Below are 18,828 nucleotides of genomic sequence, written 5' to 3'. Positions count from 1 at the left end.
AACATCTTCCTGCATCGACATAGTTTGGCTACTTCGAGCAAGACCAGTCGAATAGCATGTCTATTCCAGCTGGTAACGGCGCAACCGGTGCCTCCGGCACTGGTCCCGCCTTGGGGTACTTACTAAACCTACTCTGGTTTAATTCTTTGTTCATGCTTATTAGTGAGAATAACATGAACACATGCACATATCTTGTACACACATTATCACTCATCTATATCATGAAATTGATATTAATATTTGAAATTAAAATGTACCGAAAATTGCCTAGATATCTAACAAATTCAAACTTCTAAGTCAGCGGAGAATAGTTTCCAGCTGAACATACTCAATAAACCAACCGGATTTTTAACAATTTTGAAACGTTGCACAGTTTTTGTTTTGAACTCCGTTGCCCTTCTTTCGTGAGAGGAGGAATCTATGTGCAACGACTAGAACTAGAAGCAAAAATCTTCTGACTAAATAGGATTGTTGCCTGGGCAGGCATAATTGGGCCATATTCTTAGTGGGCTATTGACTTCACCCAGTTGTTAAACGAGAAGCCCAGAAGCCCACACAGTAGCAGGAGCATCTAACTTGGCCCAAGAAAACCCAATACTCATACAAAAACCATTCGCTCACGCGGACTCCAATTCCTCCCAACCCTTGCCGAAACCCTCCTCCAAACCCTCGCCGCAATGGGCAGGAAACCCTCCGCCGCCGCCGCCGCCGCGGCGGTTGACGACGAAGCCCTCGCGGCAACCATGCCCTCCGACCTCCTGATCGAAGCCGACTGCGGTGGTGTCCACGGGCACGCTCTCTTCTTCGACGCCCTCGTGCAGCTCATCCCACCGCGCTTCTACCTCCCGTCCGGCGACGAGGACCGCCCCTGGTACCAAGGCCTCTCTAAGGCCGCCAAGGCGGCCATGAAGGCCCAGTCCCGCGCCAATGTCAAGGCCGCCCGCCGCGCGCGCCTCGACCCCTCCGCGCCGCCGGCCTCCACCCTCGACCTCCTCAAGAAGTCTGCCGCCGACCAGGAGGTGGAGGAAGAAGATGACGACGATGAGGAGAACTCAGGAGAGGAGAGCGCGGAACCTGGGGATGAGGCAAGCTCCGAGGATGGAGACGACGATGAGATAGAGGAGGATGAAGACGGGGGTGAGAAGGATGAGATACCTATTGCTCCGGCGGCAGTGGTGTCCGAGGATCGGTCGGTGACCTACGAGGAGCTGCGGGAACGGCTTCACCGCCGCATGGCGGAGCTTCGTGGCAACCGGTGCACCAGGCCTGAGTTCTTGAATAAGCCCAAGAAGGAGAAGGGCAAGAAGGCAAAGGGGAAGAATGAGAAGAGGGGAAAGGGCGAGGGCAAGAAGAGGAAGCGTGAGGATGGCACCGAGGATGCAGAGGGCAAGGATGGGAAAAAGGCCAAGAAGGCTGAGGAGAAGCCAGATATCATGTATGCAAACGTTGTTGTTGACCCAAAGGAGGCGAGGCGCAGGAAGAAGAGAAGGATTAAGAACAAGAAGAAGGAGCTGCAGCGGGCTAAGCGGTTGCAGGAGGCGAAGCAGGATCCTGAGAAGGCGAACAAGATCGCGTGGGATACAGCAAGAAGACGGGCTGCTGGGGAGAAGGTGCATGATGACCCCAAGTTGATTAAGGAGAGCTTGAAGAAGGAGGAAAAGCGGCAGCAGAAGCATGCTGCTCAGTGGAAGGAGAGGCAGAAGACTGTGGACAAGCAGAGGAAGGAGAAGCAGAAGAAAAGGACAGAGAACATCCGGGAGCGGGCAAACCAGAAGAAGATGCGCAAGATTGAGAAGCGTGAGAAAAAGCTTATGCGCCCTGGATTTGAGGGACGCAAGGATGGTTATGTCAACGAGTAACATCTATGTCCAAGGCTGTCCAGGAAGTAGTTTACCATGTTTTCTACTTTTCTTTCAGAGTTTCATTTGCTGATATGGGTAGTTGGTGCTTGTAATAGGCTACCAATTCATGGCTGCTAAAATGCCTTAGCTATTGCATGAACTTTCAATATTTAGCAGCTCTACAGAAGAGTTTGGAGTACTTACATAGCTGCGTTCTCTTTTACCAAGTCATGCCTTGCTAGTTCTTTCCAGCACATTGATCAACTGGCAATGCTGAATTGTGCTTCTGTGGATGCCTGTTTCGTTCTTTGTATCATTGGAGTGATAGATAGTCGTGCTTCTGAAAGTTTTTTGATTGGGGACCAGAGTGAATCAGAACTGCAATAGCAAACTTGTCATCTTACATGCATATGCTGGAATCCTGATACTTATGGTCTCTTGTGTTCTGTGAACTTTCGTTGAATGCTTTGTTTGTCAATTATTTATTGATTCACTAGAGTGTAAATCACACAACATACCTTTCTTAATTGCCATTTTTATTGTATCACACTGCATTTGTAATCTATCTTCCTGAAAGTTCTGTATACTAATCAAGCTGATGTTGCAAGCTCCTGCTGCTCTGTTTGCTGAAATTTTCTTTCATGTCTTTGACCATTGTTGCTATTATGTAAACATGAAGGTTCCATATTATGATGATGAGTTATTTAGAAGATGATCTGGATGTAGGTTTTAATCACAATTGACAAAACCAGAAGCCTAGAACTTCGATCATTCATGATGCCATAGTGAATTCAGTAGTCTTAACTCTGAAACAATTGCCTTAGATTTTTCAATCCTTGGATGTCTCTAGATGATATCCATTTTTTATGGATGTTAGATTTTGAACTGTTCACTTGGTTATTTTTCATTTTTGCTGTTAGCTTCCAAATGGTTCTCCCTTTTCTCAAGGTCTGAATCCACTTCCTTTCTCAAGGTCTGAATCAACATAATCCGGTGTAAAACCTTGTTCTGGTTTCACATGCTTTTATGAATAGGCAGTGAACATTTTAAGGTTGATTTGCAATTAATTCAAAGTCTTTTTTATTGAACTGCTATTTGAACAACCGAGATATATCATATATGTGAAAGAGCATATGTATCCTATAGAACTTTCAATCAAGGTGATCTGATCAACATGTGGCTTCCTCTAGGCTAGACATGTCACCTTCCTAAATCCCAAGACTCATAGAACTGCACAACATTGTTACTGCAAATAATTCTGGGTTGTGTTGCTCTTCCTTTCCACTGCAATCATTTTCTTTCATGATATGAACAGTCTTTTCTTTCGTCAGCCACATTCCGGTGTAAAAGCATAGGGCAGCTGGCCAAGCAATATAAGGGCCAGACTCTAATCTTTATATAATTTGAAACTAAAAATATATAAGAGCAAAGTTGAATTGTAAAGAGACAGCCATAATCCATTACCGTGCCTACCTACGATTGACTACATCCAAATATGATCTATACAAAAGGAACACGAAAGTGCTCCACTTCGATAGATGAAAAAATTCACATAAGAGTTACACCCGATCTCTGGAGTAAGGTTACGAAGGGAAGAAGGAAAATTCAGTCGACACTGAAAACCGGTAGATGCCGAATGACTTAACCATAAGCCCGCACTTCAACATTGTACTTGAATTATTTCTCACAGTTCATGTCTTTATGCGCACCACAAAGGAACCTGTCAGCAGATAATTTAGATAATGGTGAGTCCACATAAAAAATCATGCAATAGCCATTGAAAATAGGGTTAATTGGATCCGTGCCATTACAATTTTTCAAGTTCTGAGTTCTGCAATTACAATTCGTCTATTTTGAAACATGCCATTACAATTTCCCCTCTACTTAGTTCATGCCATTTTCTACACTTCCGACGACATTGGGCCCACTTGCAGACCGTAGTATACGTATTTAGATGTCGTATGGCTCAATATGCCCATGGCTCCTTGGATAAGATCGAGCCGGGCGCACAGAGCCGTCCTCTCTTATGGCAGTCGGCTTACACCCGGCCGGCCGGCCTCGTCCGCTCGCGTTGCGAGATCCTCGCCGTCAACGGCTCGCGCGAGCCGCCGCAGCATTGGCACCGGCACAGGGCCCCCCTGCCGGCGCGTGGCCGGGCTGATACGCGTCCTGCGCTCCATGGGGAGACCGCGGCACGCGAAGGCGCGGCGCAGGGCCACGCGGGGGCGGCCCGCGACGAGTGCGCCTCAACGGCGGCCCGGCCGGCGCGGCGGCGCCTCGTTCTCGGCGGCGTGGTGAGCAATAGAGAGGGTAATAGGGTTGGGCGGGTCGAGAAGCTCATGGGGATCCGTTTTGGGGGTCGAAAGGCAACAAGGGTCGGTCGAAGGTGCTCATCAGTGTTGGGGGTGAAGCTCGCGGAGGCTCCAATGGCGGCTGGACCAATTCGGCTGCCATATCCAGCTCGACCGGCCAGCCGGCTGCGCATGCGGCGCTCTGACCCTGCGCATCCGCGAGCAGCTACGCTCCGGCTTTGCCGCCCTGCCGGCCGCGCGTGCAGCGCACCGGTCCGGCCCCGCCCGTCCGGCGTTGCCGCGGTCTGTCTTGGATGGCCGCACGGCGGTCCTTAGGGGCTGATCTGAGAGATGTGCCAGCATCCATGAAGTGGAAGGAGATGCTCAGCCATGGAGGGGAAGGGAGATGCTCGCCATGTGCAGAGAAATCGGCTGCGGAGGCTGGGAAGGTGGCTTGAAGAGTGAGCCCGGCGGTGTGGCTGCTAACGGACCTGGAGCAGGGGCGTGGTGCAGGACGCACTCCTTGCGCCTCGCGTCAGTGCTGCGTGGCTGGGGAGCACCGCCAGACGAGCCCCGACGGCGGGGCCAGCGGGTTACTCCAAGCTTGGAGGCGGCGGCGACGGCGCACGCGAGCGGATGGGGCCGGCCGGTGTAAGCCGACTGGGAGAAGGGAGGACGACGACTCTGTGCGCCCAGCTCCGATCTTATCTGAGGAGCATTGAGCCATACGATAGCTTTATATGTATATTACAATCCGCAAGTGGGTCCAATGTTGCCGGAAGTGTAGAAAATGGCATGAGTCGGGTAGAGGGAAAATTGTAATGGCATGTTTCGAAATAGACGAATTGTAATGGCAGAACTCAGAACTTGAAAAATTGTAATGGCACAGATTCAATTAACCCTTGAAAATATGATATGGGGGTGTATCTACCAGTATAACTGAACAAATAAATGTTTTGTAATTTTCCATGCTGCATGAAATAGATTATGAGTTGCTTTCTTAAAGGCAAAATAGGCACTTTGGTCCTTCAACTTTGCTCCAAGGGTCAATTTGGTCCCTCAACTTTTAAAAAGACAATTTATCCCTCAACTTTTGTTTTTAGGTCAAATTTGTCCCTATAATGATGTAATGCTCCATAATACCATGAGACTAATGCTAAAAAGTCATCGTTACCCTCGGCTATTTCCTCTCCTTCACAATTTCCATGTTTAGCAGTGGTGCAACAAGTTAATCAACATGTGGATATTCTTATAAGATCTAGACTAAATTAAATACGAAAGGGCATCTCAACAAATACGAGAACATCAAATCAGCCGACAGAATAATAGATCTATTGTGACCTATTATTGATTAACTACAACTATACAATAATGGAAATTGAGTATGAGAAGGAGCTTAGGGTAAAAACGACTTTTCATATCTATCTCATGGTATTATGGAGCATCACATCAATATAGGGACAAGTTTGGCCTAAAAATAAAAGTTGAGGGACCAAATTGGTCTTTTTGAAAATTGAGGGACCAACTTGACCCTTGGAGCAAAGTTGAAGGATCAAAGTGGCTATTTTGCCTTTCTTAAACTAGACAGTGCAGGCCTAATAAGCTCTTCCTATGATAAATTAGGTCACAACTATGTCTTTCTAGGAGGTTTGGAGGCCACTACTTTGAAAGTGTGCAAAAGGGTGAAATTTTCCTTTTAACTCAATCCAGACAATTTATCCATTTAAAGATTTTCCCCACTAAAACTGAATGGGAAAGTAGTATTCATCTGTAATACAAAACAAACTTATCTATAAATACCAATAGCAGAGATTCCAATGAGTTAATATTTAATAAGGTGATAAAACCACATCTTATGGTCACAAAAGCATATCATAGATCACAATTGATCTAGTTTTGATTGTATGGTTATAAAAAGCTAATCCATAAATCACAATCAATCTATTATTTTAATATTGAATCTACTTAGAACTTAGATTCCACTACATATAAGTACACTTGCTGTCGATTCCACATCACCATTTCTAAAAGTAAAGTATTAAAACAATAAAGCATGGTACCTTCAAATGATCAAACCAAACACTATAAATCCTGAAGCTGAACAATAAGCACCATACTTAGTTCTTCTTTAACTTGGTTGATGTAAGATGTGCAGTGCAAATTAACAACACCATCTAACAGATAACCAAAGTATGGAGCCTTATAAAAAAAATTAAACACGAACCACATCTCACAAGGTCATAAAAAAGCATGGCTCAACTTACATGCTGGAAGGTTTGACATATCTGCAGAGACGGAGCATGAAATTCCTAAGTTGGTCAAGGCACCTCTTATTAACCCGCATGGGAAATACAGAAGCATGCTTGTTGTTTGGGCTGCAGTATCACCCAATGGTGCAGAGTCATTGTCAGTTGCATCTGTGCTCTCTGCAGATGGATCTAGAGAAACACGAGTAAGCCACCGGAAACGGTTATCTTGAAGGACAAAGGTACCCTGCATACACAGTAGTCCAAGAAATCTGAGTTTACTAATAAGAAGGAAAAAAATCAGGCATGAGGTATTCTTTGCATTACCCTGTGATTTGTTTTCAGATTATCAATCTGCTTCTTGAACAGCTCTGACCAAAAATCTTTGCAGATAAATTTGATTGCTTCAAGGTGATCACTAAATCGAGGGCGCTCCATGGTATATCTGAATATGAATAGAAGTTTTAGTCAAGGCTGCAGCAGTAAACGCTTTGGAACAATTCACCAGCTAAAAGATAATGAAATTGAGAAAACTGAAACACATATGCAGGACATGTAAACACAAAGTTATATCAAAATGGATCATATATGATGAAAATAACCTATAAAAAGGGAATCAGGAATATAACATATTATGAAACAAAATAATATATGAAAATCAGAAATAATAATATAGTAAAGGGCATCGAAAAATCAGATAAAAGAAATTTCAGAAATTGAAAAGCAATGCAATAAAAGTTTTTGGTGGTTGGAACAATTCATAAAATACTTGATAGCGCAAAATTGAGAGTTTTACCATGCAAAAAAGTCATTTAGTGAAGGCAATGTTCTATTTATTTACTTGACTGAGAAAAACTTCATTGAATGATACAAGAAGATAAGATGCAGCTCAGCAATCCAGTGTATCATATCATGCATAATCCAGAAAGGACTACATATGCAGTTTGCATGGACTTATTAGCTATGGCTGTGAAGGCGGATCTGGTGCAGTGGTAGAGACTCTCCACTTATGACCTGGAGGTCCTATTGACTATTAGCATTTTGCAAGGGAAAGGCTGTCTAGAATTCCCTTCCCCAAATGCCATCTTGTGTCAAAGCTTTCAGCACTGAGTACGCCCTTTTTATTAGCTATGGTCATCAGTGGCTTCAGGGAAAAATATGTTATATTCTCAGTCATGCCAGTTCAAAGAACTGTGCTCTAGAGAAGGTGTCTATGAAATAACGATGGTTCTCATAAACTCTCATAGTCAGCCTCTGCTCCATTCTGGAAAACTTAAGTACCTCAACAATCACAACGTCATGCCAAAAGCTTTATAGTAAAATTTAATTTCTAGAACCAGAAAGGGGAGTACTTAGTTTGTTCACTAGTTCCCTACAGGCTACAGCCTACAGCTAGGCCTTATGAACGTTATGATCTTGCTTCAAAGGATAAGCTGCAATCCAAACGGCTCAAAATTGCCTTAATTTTCAACTAACAAAATGTTAGGTGTCCTGTTTGACCGAGCTGAAGGCTCATAAGACTTACTCCATGAATACAGAAATTGCATGACCTGTTCGATGGCATTGACAATAATGGATAGTGCATTCATGTCAATGCTGTACATTTGCCAAATCAATTGATCATGTACACTACTGGGTTGAAGTAGAAGAAAAGGCATAAGGCCTGTAAGGTACTCAAGCTAGATTAACTTTTTTGTTTGTGTCAAGATTTGTATGTGAGCCAAGTTTGAGCATTTTTTCGAGCTTGGAGGAAAAACAGGCACACATTAAGCTTATGTTGGCTCACATGATGTCGCTCAAGTTCTACTATGCCATTCATTCTGATTCTGACAGAAAGACAAAAAAAAACATCTAGGATTAATTCTAGTTACACTGTGTACCATGCAAGAATTTAAAGATTTTATCTTAGACATATGGCACCCAGAGGCAAAACTATCTTAAGTCTGATACACACCGAGTATGAAACCCACCTAATTTGGCCTCCAAATATGAGTTAGCTCAGTTTTCGAAAAGGGAAAAGATGGCCCAGCTGCATCAGTTTTCGAAAAGGGAAAAGGTGGCCCAGCTGCACGATCAAATGTGTCAAATTGCATATATTCATAACCTTTAGGTATATCGATAGCACTAGCATCCACGGAATGAATTCTTTTAGCTTAAGTTCTGCAGTGGTTCAGTAACATAACTGTTTGAGAAGATTGTTATCATCCACATCACTGATTATACATGTTCCCTGATTAATCTAGAGGGTTAGAACCACGGTTTCGCTACAATTTATAGATGACTAGGTCCCTGGGGAGCAACAAATGTGCCTTTTAAGTGTTTTCCCGAAATATGGCTACCATTGCAAACACCTTAACCCAGAGCAAGCGTCCCACTCGAATGAGGTCGACTGATCCGATCAAAATGCAATGGAGATTTGGAGAAATTCCATTAATCGAAGGTTCCCAAACTAAAAAGGCTGTAACATGAGGTTCGGGCAAAATGTTGCTACCAAATCTGTGAGCCCAGTACTCACTAGATCTCAACTAGGAGAAGTGTTTCGAGGTTTACCCGTATCAACAAGAACCACATGAGATGGATCGTGGATTAAGGCTTAGATCTGGGAACCCGAGCCACGAATGAGGCAGAAGAAGAAGCGAGGGTTTTGGTCGTACCTCTCGGAGAGCTGGTGGCCGACCTGGAAACCAATGGCCTCGATGCGGCGGGCAGCGAGCTCGGGCTTGACGGCGTAGAAGCGACCGCAGTACGCCGCTACCATCTCCATGACCACCCCATCGACGCAGCTCTCCGCAACCTCCCGGACCATCTTCGTTGCCCTGCTTCCTCGTCGGTGGCCTCCCGATTGCGCAGCGCAGGACAGGAGAGGAAGAAGGGGAGATCTGGAGGGAGCATCCAATATTCAGCGTCGAATCTTTAACCCAATCAAGCCATTCCAACCGAGGGAGTAGAGGAGCGGAGGGAGCATACCACGGCGTCTGGGCGTCTGGCTGTAGCACCGGCTCCCGAATCGCGGTGCCGTATGCGTGCGGTGTGGAGGCTAGTGCAGGTGCGGCCCAGGTAGCGGAGGGAAGAGGCAGGACAATCAGCAGCACCTCGTAGGCGGCAGGAACCCACGGCGCCAGCGACCTCGCAGGAACTCGATTTGGGGGGGGGGGGGGTGGTTAATCTTCGATAGAGGAACTCGATTTTGCGCACAGGAAGGCTCGATTTGATGGGAGAGGGCGAGCGATGTGAAGTCAAGAGGAGGGAAGGCACATAGGATCCGGACAAGGAAGAAACCCTCGCTGTTATCGCTCGCGTCGGGCTGGGAGCGGGCGTTTTCGCCTCGTTGCCCTTGCATCAGCCCGGCGACTCGCGAGAAGGGTTTACCTAACCGTCGGTAACCGGTCAAAATTTAAATTTAAATTCAAAAAAATGAAAAATTTCTAAAAATACTTCAAGGTGCGACGAATCTAATGGTGTCAAATTTTCTCAAAAATTCGTTCATTTAGTATAGTTTGCGGGGATTTGAAGTTAAACAAAAAAAACGTGCATACAAAAGTATACAAATATAATGTAAAAGTAGTACAAAAGAGGGTTAAAGAGTTCATTTAGACTAAAATATGTTATACAAACATTTATTTAGTATACTTTGCGGGCATTTGAATTTAAACCAAAAATAATTTTTTTTTTGAATTTGACCGGTTATCAGTCAAACCGGCCGGTTACCGGTCAAACCGGCTGGTAAACCGGTACGAACCGGTTGAACTGCGCCATTTGAATTCAAATTTGAATTTCACCGGTTCCGACCGGTAACCGGCCAAACCGGACCGGTATACCGGTACCGGAGGGCAGCGGTTACCGGTCTCCGGTCGGTTAGGTGAACCCTGCTCGCGAGTCGCGATGCGAGTCGTCCGTTCCCTTCTCTCTCCTCTCTTCTCACTTCTCCACCTAGGCTGTGTTTAGATCCCTGGAAAGGTGGGAGAAAAAGCCACATCGGACACTGTAGCGCACTGTAGTATTTTTCGTTTGTTTGTGGTAAATATTGCCCTATCATGATCTAACTAGGCTCAAAAAATTCGTCTCGTAACGTACATCAAAACTATGCAATTAGTTTTTTTATTTACCTACATTTAGTACTCCATGCATGGATCATTTGCTATATTTAATGTTTCGATGTGATGGAGATGTGATGGAAAGTTTGGATTTTGGGAGGGTTTGGGACATCTAAACACACCCCTAGAATTTTGATGATGTGGCATATGTTTTAGTCTTCTGACTGATTTTATTATACTTGCTCTTACGTGCTTGACCATCCGATCAGTGTGAAATCATGGAAACAATAAATGAAGTGCCATTCAAGGCACTCTTTCTTTGTTTTTTTTGTTTCTTTTTGTTCTATTGTCCCCTTTCATGTTATAGGAAATAATGTCGTAGTGGCAAATGTTCTGCATACGTTGTGGGAATCAAAATTGTATGCCTTCCTCTGGGATGCCTCTTTGATGTTGTGTAATTCTCAATTTATGCTTTGCTTCTGTTGATCTGAGCCGAGGAGCCTACTTACCGTGAATAACGACCGTCTGATCATGTTCTCATCCCCAGATGGCACCCCGTAGCCTCACTACAGAATGAAGAAGCAGCATCTCCGGTGGGAGGTGCAGACGTGCAGAAGAAAATTACATATATTAATATATAGGAGCATGTTGGGATTGGGAATGCTATAAATCCATTGAAATTTTTACCAGGAACGATTTACTTTTCCTCATGAAAAAGGAAACATTTTAGATCATTTATATTATACTGGGACCGAGATAAATTTTCGTGTTTCATATAGGAAAACTGAACGGTTATTTCCTTGAAGATTATTAAGCATGTTTTCTCTTCCTCTCCCACTGAAACATGTAGACAAAATGGACCCTAAAAAGAACTGATAGTCTTTCTGCCCCAACATAATTTCATTGGATTACTGGGCTTCCTTTTTTTTTTGCTTTGTGTGAGCAAATACCTTTTGAAACGGTAGTTTCATGTGGTAGAACTGCTCAAATTAAACCGTCTGTGCGCTAACTATCATCTTAATAATTAATTAAGTTACAATGCATTTAAAACGGTGTAATCTGATAGTTTATTGGGTAAATTCCGATAAACCACGGTGATTATGGATCAAAACATACACTGGAAATCTCGCATAAAGACGAGCACATATAATACAAGCATACGGAGATTTTTAAATTTAACTTACAATAGAGAGTTTTACAAATTTAAATGCCAGATTACAGAGAGTACACTAGATTACTCTGACGTTCATTTGCCATGGAACACGAGTTATTGCACTACTGCGATGAGTTCCTCCAAACCTCGACGTTTCTTCTCTGAAGCCTGAACCCATTAGGATGCCGGAGCTAGATGTTCGTTGGTGACACTGAGGGCATGTACAACGGGGGCGTTGCGAGCCGTCTACAAGCCGTAAGTTTTGCACAAAACACCCTGGCGTTTCAGGATGGCAACGGGGCGGGGCGGGGCCGGGGGCGTGCTCCCCGTCCCCGCCCCGATCCCCGAGCTATGATCCTCGCCCCGGCCCTGAAAGCTAAATCGGGGAAAATATCAGCCCCGTCCCCGCAGATTCCCCGAACCCCGTCGGCCCCCGTGGGGAATTTACATACCAGCCAAAAATAGCTTGTTACAATTATCTCAAAACATACTCCCAGTATTTGTGCAGTACAAGAATGTATAGATCAAAAATCCACTTACAACTAGGTACGTACCCGTGCGTTGCTACGGGCAAAACATAATTTTGTCGATACAACAATGTATAGCATATATAATAAACTCTGAAAATGATTGAAAATAAGTTAAGCACCATGGTCAATTACAACCACTGCTAAAGGAGACGCGAAGCGGACACAAATGAACCCAATCAGGCATATATACAATACTACGATCCTGAAATATTAAAAATTATAGACTATTCGATTAAGTTACAAAAGCTGAAACCATTTCCATGCACCAACTTCTAATGTGGAAACATAGAAAGGACAGATGCCTTAGGATGCGCAAGATCATGGTGGTCGCCACATTCAACTTGATCGCTGGTCATGTGGTTTCGGTGTGCCTCCTTCCAGTCTAGGCAATGGTGGTGGTGAATGCAGATATATCTGCCTGCAAAGAATATGGCCAAGTTATCTATGCAATGTACAGAAAGTGGTAAAGCTAGGACAATAATGTACCATGTAGATTCTGAAACTATGGCAAATAGTTGCACTCAGTAGATCATACGTGACACAAGAAAGATGTGAACTATATAGCTATGCAACATACCTTAAATGTTGCAACATTATGTATGCTTCTGAATCCAAATCACCAAACATAAAAGCTTTTATCATGAAGATTCTTATGCAGTTCTTTATGCTACGAATTGGATCTCTGTATCACCCAACTTCTTCAATCGAAGAGCAGATGTAAACTGCATAAGGATTCAAGTGCTTATTGTTTGAAATTTCACATTGGGAATTGGAACAGCATCCCCTCCAAAATGCGTCAACCACTCTCCATGTGCAGCACTCTGCAGTGTTCTCAGCTGATTTCATTCTCATCTTCTCGAAGTACTATGGTAGCTACTCGCCTGGATATTCTTCAAATTAAGTAACCCGTGCTACTTAATCTCTTTTGATAATCACCTGATTAGGGAAAACGTATTTTGGACTATAACATTTCTTTTTTCTGAAAATATAAGTAAAGAACTCTACACCAACATGTTTGATGAAGGTATTTGTCCCCTTTTTTGTTCCAGAAAATATAGGCGCCGTTCGGCTAGGCTGGACATGCTAGGCTGGAGATGCTGGGGCCAGCCGCAGCCGCATGCTTTCCAGCAAGCCCAGCGCCAGCCCCAGCCCCAGCTACGTCCAGCCCAGCGAACCAAACAGCCCAGCCGCATGCTTTCAGTAGTTTCTAGCGGCTACTGAAATTTGCTAAACAGCAAGAATAGCCACGATGGCGGTGACGACGACTACTACTACTACTTTTGAAGCTGATTATACTACTATTTCAGCTGGCCGCATAAATCAGATTTAACCTGCAAGAAACATGGAATTCTCCTTAAAAACAATCTCTAGATGTGTATTTTGATAGAAATAATGTTTTTTTAAAAAAATAGGCAGCACATCAATAGCCTCTTTTAAAGAAATCACCACACATATACATTTGTTAGATTAGATAAAGCCATGAAAGCATGGCTAAACAAAATTCAGATGGAAAGTTTAATAGCTAACCCTGCAAGTAGCAAAATCATTTCGCCTCCATGATTTTTTGGAAAGGCTAATTTAGAGATTATTAGAAGATGCATGCACTACAAGGTAATCAAGCACCAATGGTATTTTTAAAAGAGAACAGCTGACAAATCAAAACATATAGCCTGCAAACAGAATTACAGAACCGCCTAAATACGTGTGAACCAATATGGTGAAGTAAAGTAAACAAAATACACCAGAAATATACAACTTACCGAGGAACAAGAACATAAGTCCACTTTGCCTGTTCTGATCTGCTGCTCTGCTTGTATTTGTATACGTATCAATGCAGAAAATGTTAGGATGTATATGTATCGTAACATAATTGGAAACATATGACCACCGATGCCAAGGCATCACGAAATCCTACACATGAGAGCATCACAATCAGAGTGTTAGAAGCTCAATTCTAACTCTCATTGAGCTTAGAGGATGACACTCGAGCTGGGGAAGTTTTCTGGTTTTTCTTCATTCACACTCACAATGCCATGCCATCCCAAGGGGGCTGGGGATACATTTATACAAGGGGCTGCAAGGCAGCCAAGCTAGATGCTAAGGACACTAGTCCAAGATGTTAACTGCTAGTCCTAACTGCTGTCTGTCCTAGATGCCAACTGAAAGGTAGTCAAGATGTTGTCCTTGCTGTCCTCTAGGGGCAGCAAAGCACAACGTGCTGTAGCAAGAGCATCTCCTCTTGTGCAGCCCCACAAAGACCAAGTACACCCACAAAGACCAAGTACACAAACTTATCCATCATTCTCCCCCTAAGTCTTGTGCGTCGTCTTGTGGGAAGATTGAACCATCCCGGTCCTGGAGCAGAGCTCAAGGAACTTGATCCTCCCAAGGGGCTTGGTGAGCAGGTCCGCAAGCTGATCCTTGGTGTTGATGTAGCTCGCCTTGATGCTTCCTTCCTCCAAGCAGCCTCGGATGAAGTGATACCTCACCCGGATGTGCTTGCTCCGTTCGTGGAAAACGGGGTTCTTCGCCAAGGCTAGAGCGGACTTGCTGTCCACCCTGAGCTCCACTGCTCCAGTATGTCTACCGAGTAGATCACCAAGCAGTCGAGCGAGCCAGAGCGCCTGAGTCGACGCGGTGGAGGCCGCTATGTACTCGGCCTCGCAGCTGGACAAGGCCACCACCTGCTGCTTGACCGACTGCCAGCTAACGAGGCACTTGCCGAGGAAGAAGAGGATCCCGCTCGTGCTCTTGCTGGTGTCGATGTCACCGGCGTGGTCGCTGTCGCTGTACCCGACGAAGTGTGCCGCTCCAGGGCACCTTGGGTAGTGGAGACCATGGTCGAGAGTCCCCGCAACATAGCGGATGATCCTCTTCACGGCCTGCTGGTGCTCCGTCATCGGTCGCTGCATGAACCGACTAACGTAGCCGACGGAGAACGCCAAGTCCGGCCGTGTGTGGGCGAGGTAGCGAAGGCTCCCCACAAGGCGCCGGTACTGGGTGGCGTCCACCTCCTCCGTCGTGCTGTCACGGCTCAGCTTCAGCCTCTCCTCCATCGGAGTGAGAGCTGGGTTGCAGTCGGTGAGCCCAGCTAGCTCAACGACGCGCTTGGCATAGGCGGTCTGTCGAAGCGTGATCCCGGAGTCGTCCTGGTGCACCTCGATCCCCAGGTAGAAGGAGAGAGGCCCCAGGTCGCTCATCTGGAAGGTGGCCTTCATCTCTTCCTTGAATGCCGCCACCTCCGCATCCTTGGTGCCGGTGATCACCAAGTCGTCGACGTAGACACCCACCAGCAGGGCATTTGCTCCATTGCCCCGCCGGTAGATGGCCGCCTCGTGCGGGCTTTGCTCGAAGCCCATCCCCTTGAGCGTGGAGTCCAGCTTGGCGTTCCACGCCCTCGGGGTCTGCCGCAAGCCATAGAGGGCCTTGCGCAGGCGTAGCACCTTGCCCTCCTTGCCGGGGATCGCAAACCCCGGCGGCTAGTGCACGTAGACCTCCTCCCTCAAGTCGCCGTTGAGAAACGCCGACTTGACGTCCATGTGATGGACGCGCCAGCCCTCCTGGGCAGCCAGCGCAAGGAGAAGTCGCACGGACTCCATCCGTGCCACGGGAGCGAAGGCATCGTCGAAGTTGACCCCCTCCTGCTGCACGAAACCTCATGCCACCAGACGAGCCTTGTGCTTGACGACGGTGCCGGCTTCATCCCTCTTCAGCTTGAACACCCACTTAAGGGTGATCGCGCGGTGACCACGAGGGAGGTCAGCAAGCTCCCAAGTGCGGTTCCTCTCAACCGCGTCCATCTCCGACTGCATCGCGGCACGCCATGCCGCGTGTCCCTCGGCCTCTGCGAAAGACCGAGGCTCGCCGTCGTCGCACGCAAGGTGCAACTGCGCCTCCAGGTCGTGAGGCACCAGTCCCGGCACTGGCTGATCACCGAGAAGGTCCTCCATCGTACGGTACCGCAACGACTCGCCGTCGTGGTACGTGTCGACGCGCTCCTCGTCGTGAGAGAGCGGAGTTGCGAACTCCACCGGACTGTGCTCAGCACGAGCAGGTGTCGAAGTAGACGTGCCCGGAGGAGTGGCTATCGGTACTGGAGTGCGCGGCGTCGCCGGCTGTGGTGGTGCAGCCGAGGAGCTCGGCGCAGCTGGAGTCGTAGCTGAAGGGCGTGGTGCCGCCGGTGTGGCGGGCGCCGGAGTCGGTGGAGGCTCGGGGACCGGGGTAGGCACGCTCGGCGAAGAAGAGCTGCCTACTCCCCCAGCTCCCTAGAAGTGGACGTACTCGACGGTGAAGTCGTCGTACGTCGGAGCCGAGCCGTCGTCCACCGCATTGTCCCACGCCCATCCTCGCCCTTCGTCGAACACAACATCGCGCGCCGTGCGCACACGCTGTGTCTCCGGGTCGAGAATGCGGTAGGCCTTCGAACCCTCTGCGTTGTGACACCTCAGGTGTCAGTACATTTAAATACAATCAATGTACCTTAGTTAAAGTTAAAAGAAAAATTTGGGAAAATAATTCAAGAGAAGGGTTCAAATAAAAGACCAACTATTGCATAAGAAATGAAAGGAGAAAGAAAAAGGGTGAAAAGCTACTCAAAAGTCAATGCAAAAATATGCACAAAATTTTAGTTGGCTCATGGGAGGTGTTTCAATTGACATGTGCTCAATTGAACTTCAGCCAAAATCAATTCAAAAACTGAATAAAACTAAAGTCCTTTTGTGCAAATATGCAAATGTACCAATAGTTCAAAATGTGAGTTCAAATGAAAATTTGCATAACACAAAAGTTGTAGATCTTGAAAAGTTATGCAAAAGTGGTATTCAACACTTTTCCATTTGAGCCCTCCAAATAGGAGATAATTTTAGTTTACCGAGAGGTCCCTGGAAATTTCAGAAATCGCAAAAGAGCCCCCATCTCCATCTCTCTCTCTCTCCCTGCTGGCTCTGTTTCGCCGCCGCCCGCCGTACGCCGCCGGTGGACTTCGTCCACCGCGCGCCCGCGGCCAAATGGACCCAGGGAGTCTCTCAGCGCCACCTGGCCCGCCCCTTGGCATCTCCTCGCGCGCACACGCGTCCCAGGCCGCTCCCCGTGCCGCCACGACACCCCCCGCCATGCGCCGCGCCGCTGCCGCTCCGCCCGCTCGCCGTCGTGCGCCCCTGACACAAATCGACCTCCCCCAGTCGCTGCACCCCTCGCCCAGGAGCTCTATGGCCTATAAAGACCCCCAGAGCTCCACCGTCGCGCCCCTTCTCCCCCTTCTTCCTCCTCCCGCCGCTCCGCCATGGCCGCCGAGATCCAGCTCGCGCGGGCCGGCTAGTCTAGCCCCACATTGCCCCCTCCGACCACCGCAGAAACTTCTCCACCTCCTAGTTACGCTCCACGCGCGCGGAATCGAACCCAAACCCCCTCCCGACGCCGTTCCCCTCTTGCGCCGCCGCCGGCGAGCTCGGGCTCACCGCGGACCGGCCAGCTCCGAAGGAGACCGAGCCCGACAGCTACCCCAGAAGCATCCACGAGCTCACGCAGTGCTTGTGCGCGCCTTGTTCCCCTACCCCGAGTCCTCCTTCACCTCCAGCGCCGGCGAAACGAACAACCGACCCGCCATCAACGCCGACGAGCTCAAACCCGTGCACCAAACCCTCGAACGTCGACCAGGGTAGGTGTTCCTCGATCCCTTCTCTCCCACGCGCCTCCCCGTGGCAGCCCCGGTAAGCCCTGCACCGCAGAACACCACCGGCAAGATGCCACGGCGGAGAAGGCCAGCGAAGGACCCGGTTGTAATTTGTTTTTTTCGTTTAAGGGTGTTTCTGCAAGTTTTTCAGTGTATACCAGTGAACTCCTAAAATGCGAAACAAATCACAGAAAAATCGGAAAAATGCAAACTCAACTGATCTGGATTCCTTGTAACAAGATCTACAAATTTTGTAACATTCACATTTGCAGAAACTCAACCGAATTTAATCTAGGGAAAAGAATAAGAAAACCACCTTATGCATGTTCATGAAGTTCTACCCATCAAATGACCTTGATTTTTGGATATGTTGTCATTAAGGGAATTTTAAGATCACAGTAAAAAGATGGCACCCAACCAAAGCAGTATCATATGGGAACAATCAAGATTCTCTAATCTATTGTTAGCTTTTTCGATTTAATTCAGGAAAATATACACATGAACTTGCTCTGAAAATTTTACTACAGGCTTGTGCCACTGAATCCCTGCTAATCTCTAAATTTCAAATTTATTAGAGTTCATGTGCTATATACCATGATTTATGCTGGTTTAATCAACTTAATTCCTCATATATAGTTCTTATGCTCAGAAAAATCTATATTTATTTTTGGAGTCTCTTTTTAGCTCTGTGTTCCTGTATAAAAATTTTGAGCTGCAGTTACTGAGTTTTGCTTTGTGAATAATCATGCTTAGCATCTTAGGGCTAGATTTACTATTTTTGTTCTGAGTAATCTACAATGTTTCTGATCATTATTTTTGGGCACGATCTTGTCTAGAGTATGCTCTACCTGTAATAAAAAGTTCATAAGCAATACTGGTTAAATGCACCTTGAGAAATTTATGCAAACTCATGCTAAGTTCACTGAATAACTAATTTATCATAGTGAGTTAAATCTTGAAAAATTTCTGGAGTATGTTTAACTCATGGCTAGTCTCTGGTAAAAATTTGAGAGCCATATCCCTAGTAAAACTCTCTGTAGAATTAATCTTAGTTACAAGCTT

The 18,828-nt window shown here is 46.5% G+C and overlaps 2 protein-coding genes and 1 long non-coding RNA gene across 6 annotated transcripts; 1 reads left to right on the top strand and 2 right to left on the bottom strand.

The window, feature by feature from the left end:
- Positions 1–621: 621 nt before the first annotated feature.
- On the top strand, positions 622–2,182 carry LOC120656549 (surfeit locus protein 6-like). The gene has a single exon (XM_039934669.1). The coding sequence runs from the start codon at positions 678–680 to the stop codon at positions 1,857–1,859; it is 1,182 nt and encodes a 393-aa protein (XP_039790603.1). The 5' UTR covers positions 622–677; the 3' UTR covers positions 1,860–2,182.
- Positions 2,183–3,185: 1,003 nt separating this feature from the next.
- On the bottom strand, positions 3,186–9,749 carry LOC120656550 (trafficking protein particle complex subunit 6b-like). 2 transcript variants are annotated; one of them, XM_039934670.1, is made up of 6 exons: positions 9,346–9,731; positions 9,033–9,257; positions 6,706–6,823; positions 6,397–6,625; positions 6,193–6,306; positions 3,186–3,561 (listed from the first exon to the last, which is right to left on the bottom strand). In XM_039934670.1, the coding sequence occupies exons 2-5, from the start codon at positions 9,182–9,184 to the stop codon at positions 6,215–6,217; spliced, it is 591 nt and encodes a 196-aa protein (XP_039790604.1). In that variant the 5' UTR covers positions 9,185–9,257; positions 9,346–9,731; the 3' UTR covers positions 3,186–3,561; positions 6,193–6,214. The 2 variants fall into 2 exon arrangements, with proteins under 2 accessions (XP_039790604.1, XP_039790605.1); XM_039934671.1 differs by lacking the exon at positions 6,193–6,306 and having other exon boundaries at positions 9,346–9,749.
- Positions 9,750–12,169: 2,420 nt separating this feature from the next.
- Positions 12,170–14,027, bottom strand: LOC120656547. Of its 3 annotated transcripts, none has more exons than XR_005667945.1 (3): positions 13,623–14,027; positions 12,673–13,426; positions 12,170–12,513 (listed from the first exon to the last, which is right to left on the bottom strand). It is a non-coding gene; the product is annotated as an uncharacterized LOC120656547 (long non-coding RNA). The 3 variants fall into 3 exon arrangements; XR_005667946.1 differs by having other exon boundaries at positions 12,673–13,765; positions 13,856–14,027; XR_005667944.1 differs by having other exon boundaries at positions 12,673–14,027.
- Between the last annotated feature and the right edge of the window lie 4,801 nt (positions 14,028–18,828).

Source organism: Panicum virgatum, chromosome 1N (assembly GCF_016808335.1).
Source record: "Panicum virgatum strain AP13 chromosome 1N, P.virgatum_v5, whole genome shotgun sequence".
In the NCBI taxonomy this organism is placed as follows: domain Eukaryota; kingdom Viridiplantae; phylum Streptophyta; class Magnoliopsida; order Poales; family Poaceae; genus Panicum; species Panicum virgatum.
This window is presented reverse-complemented; position numbering and strand designations above follow the sequence as displayed.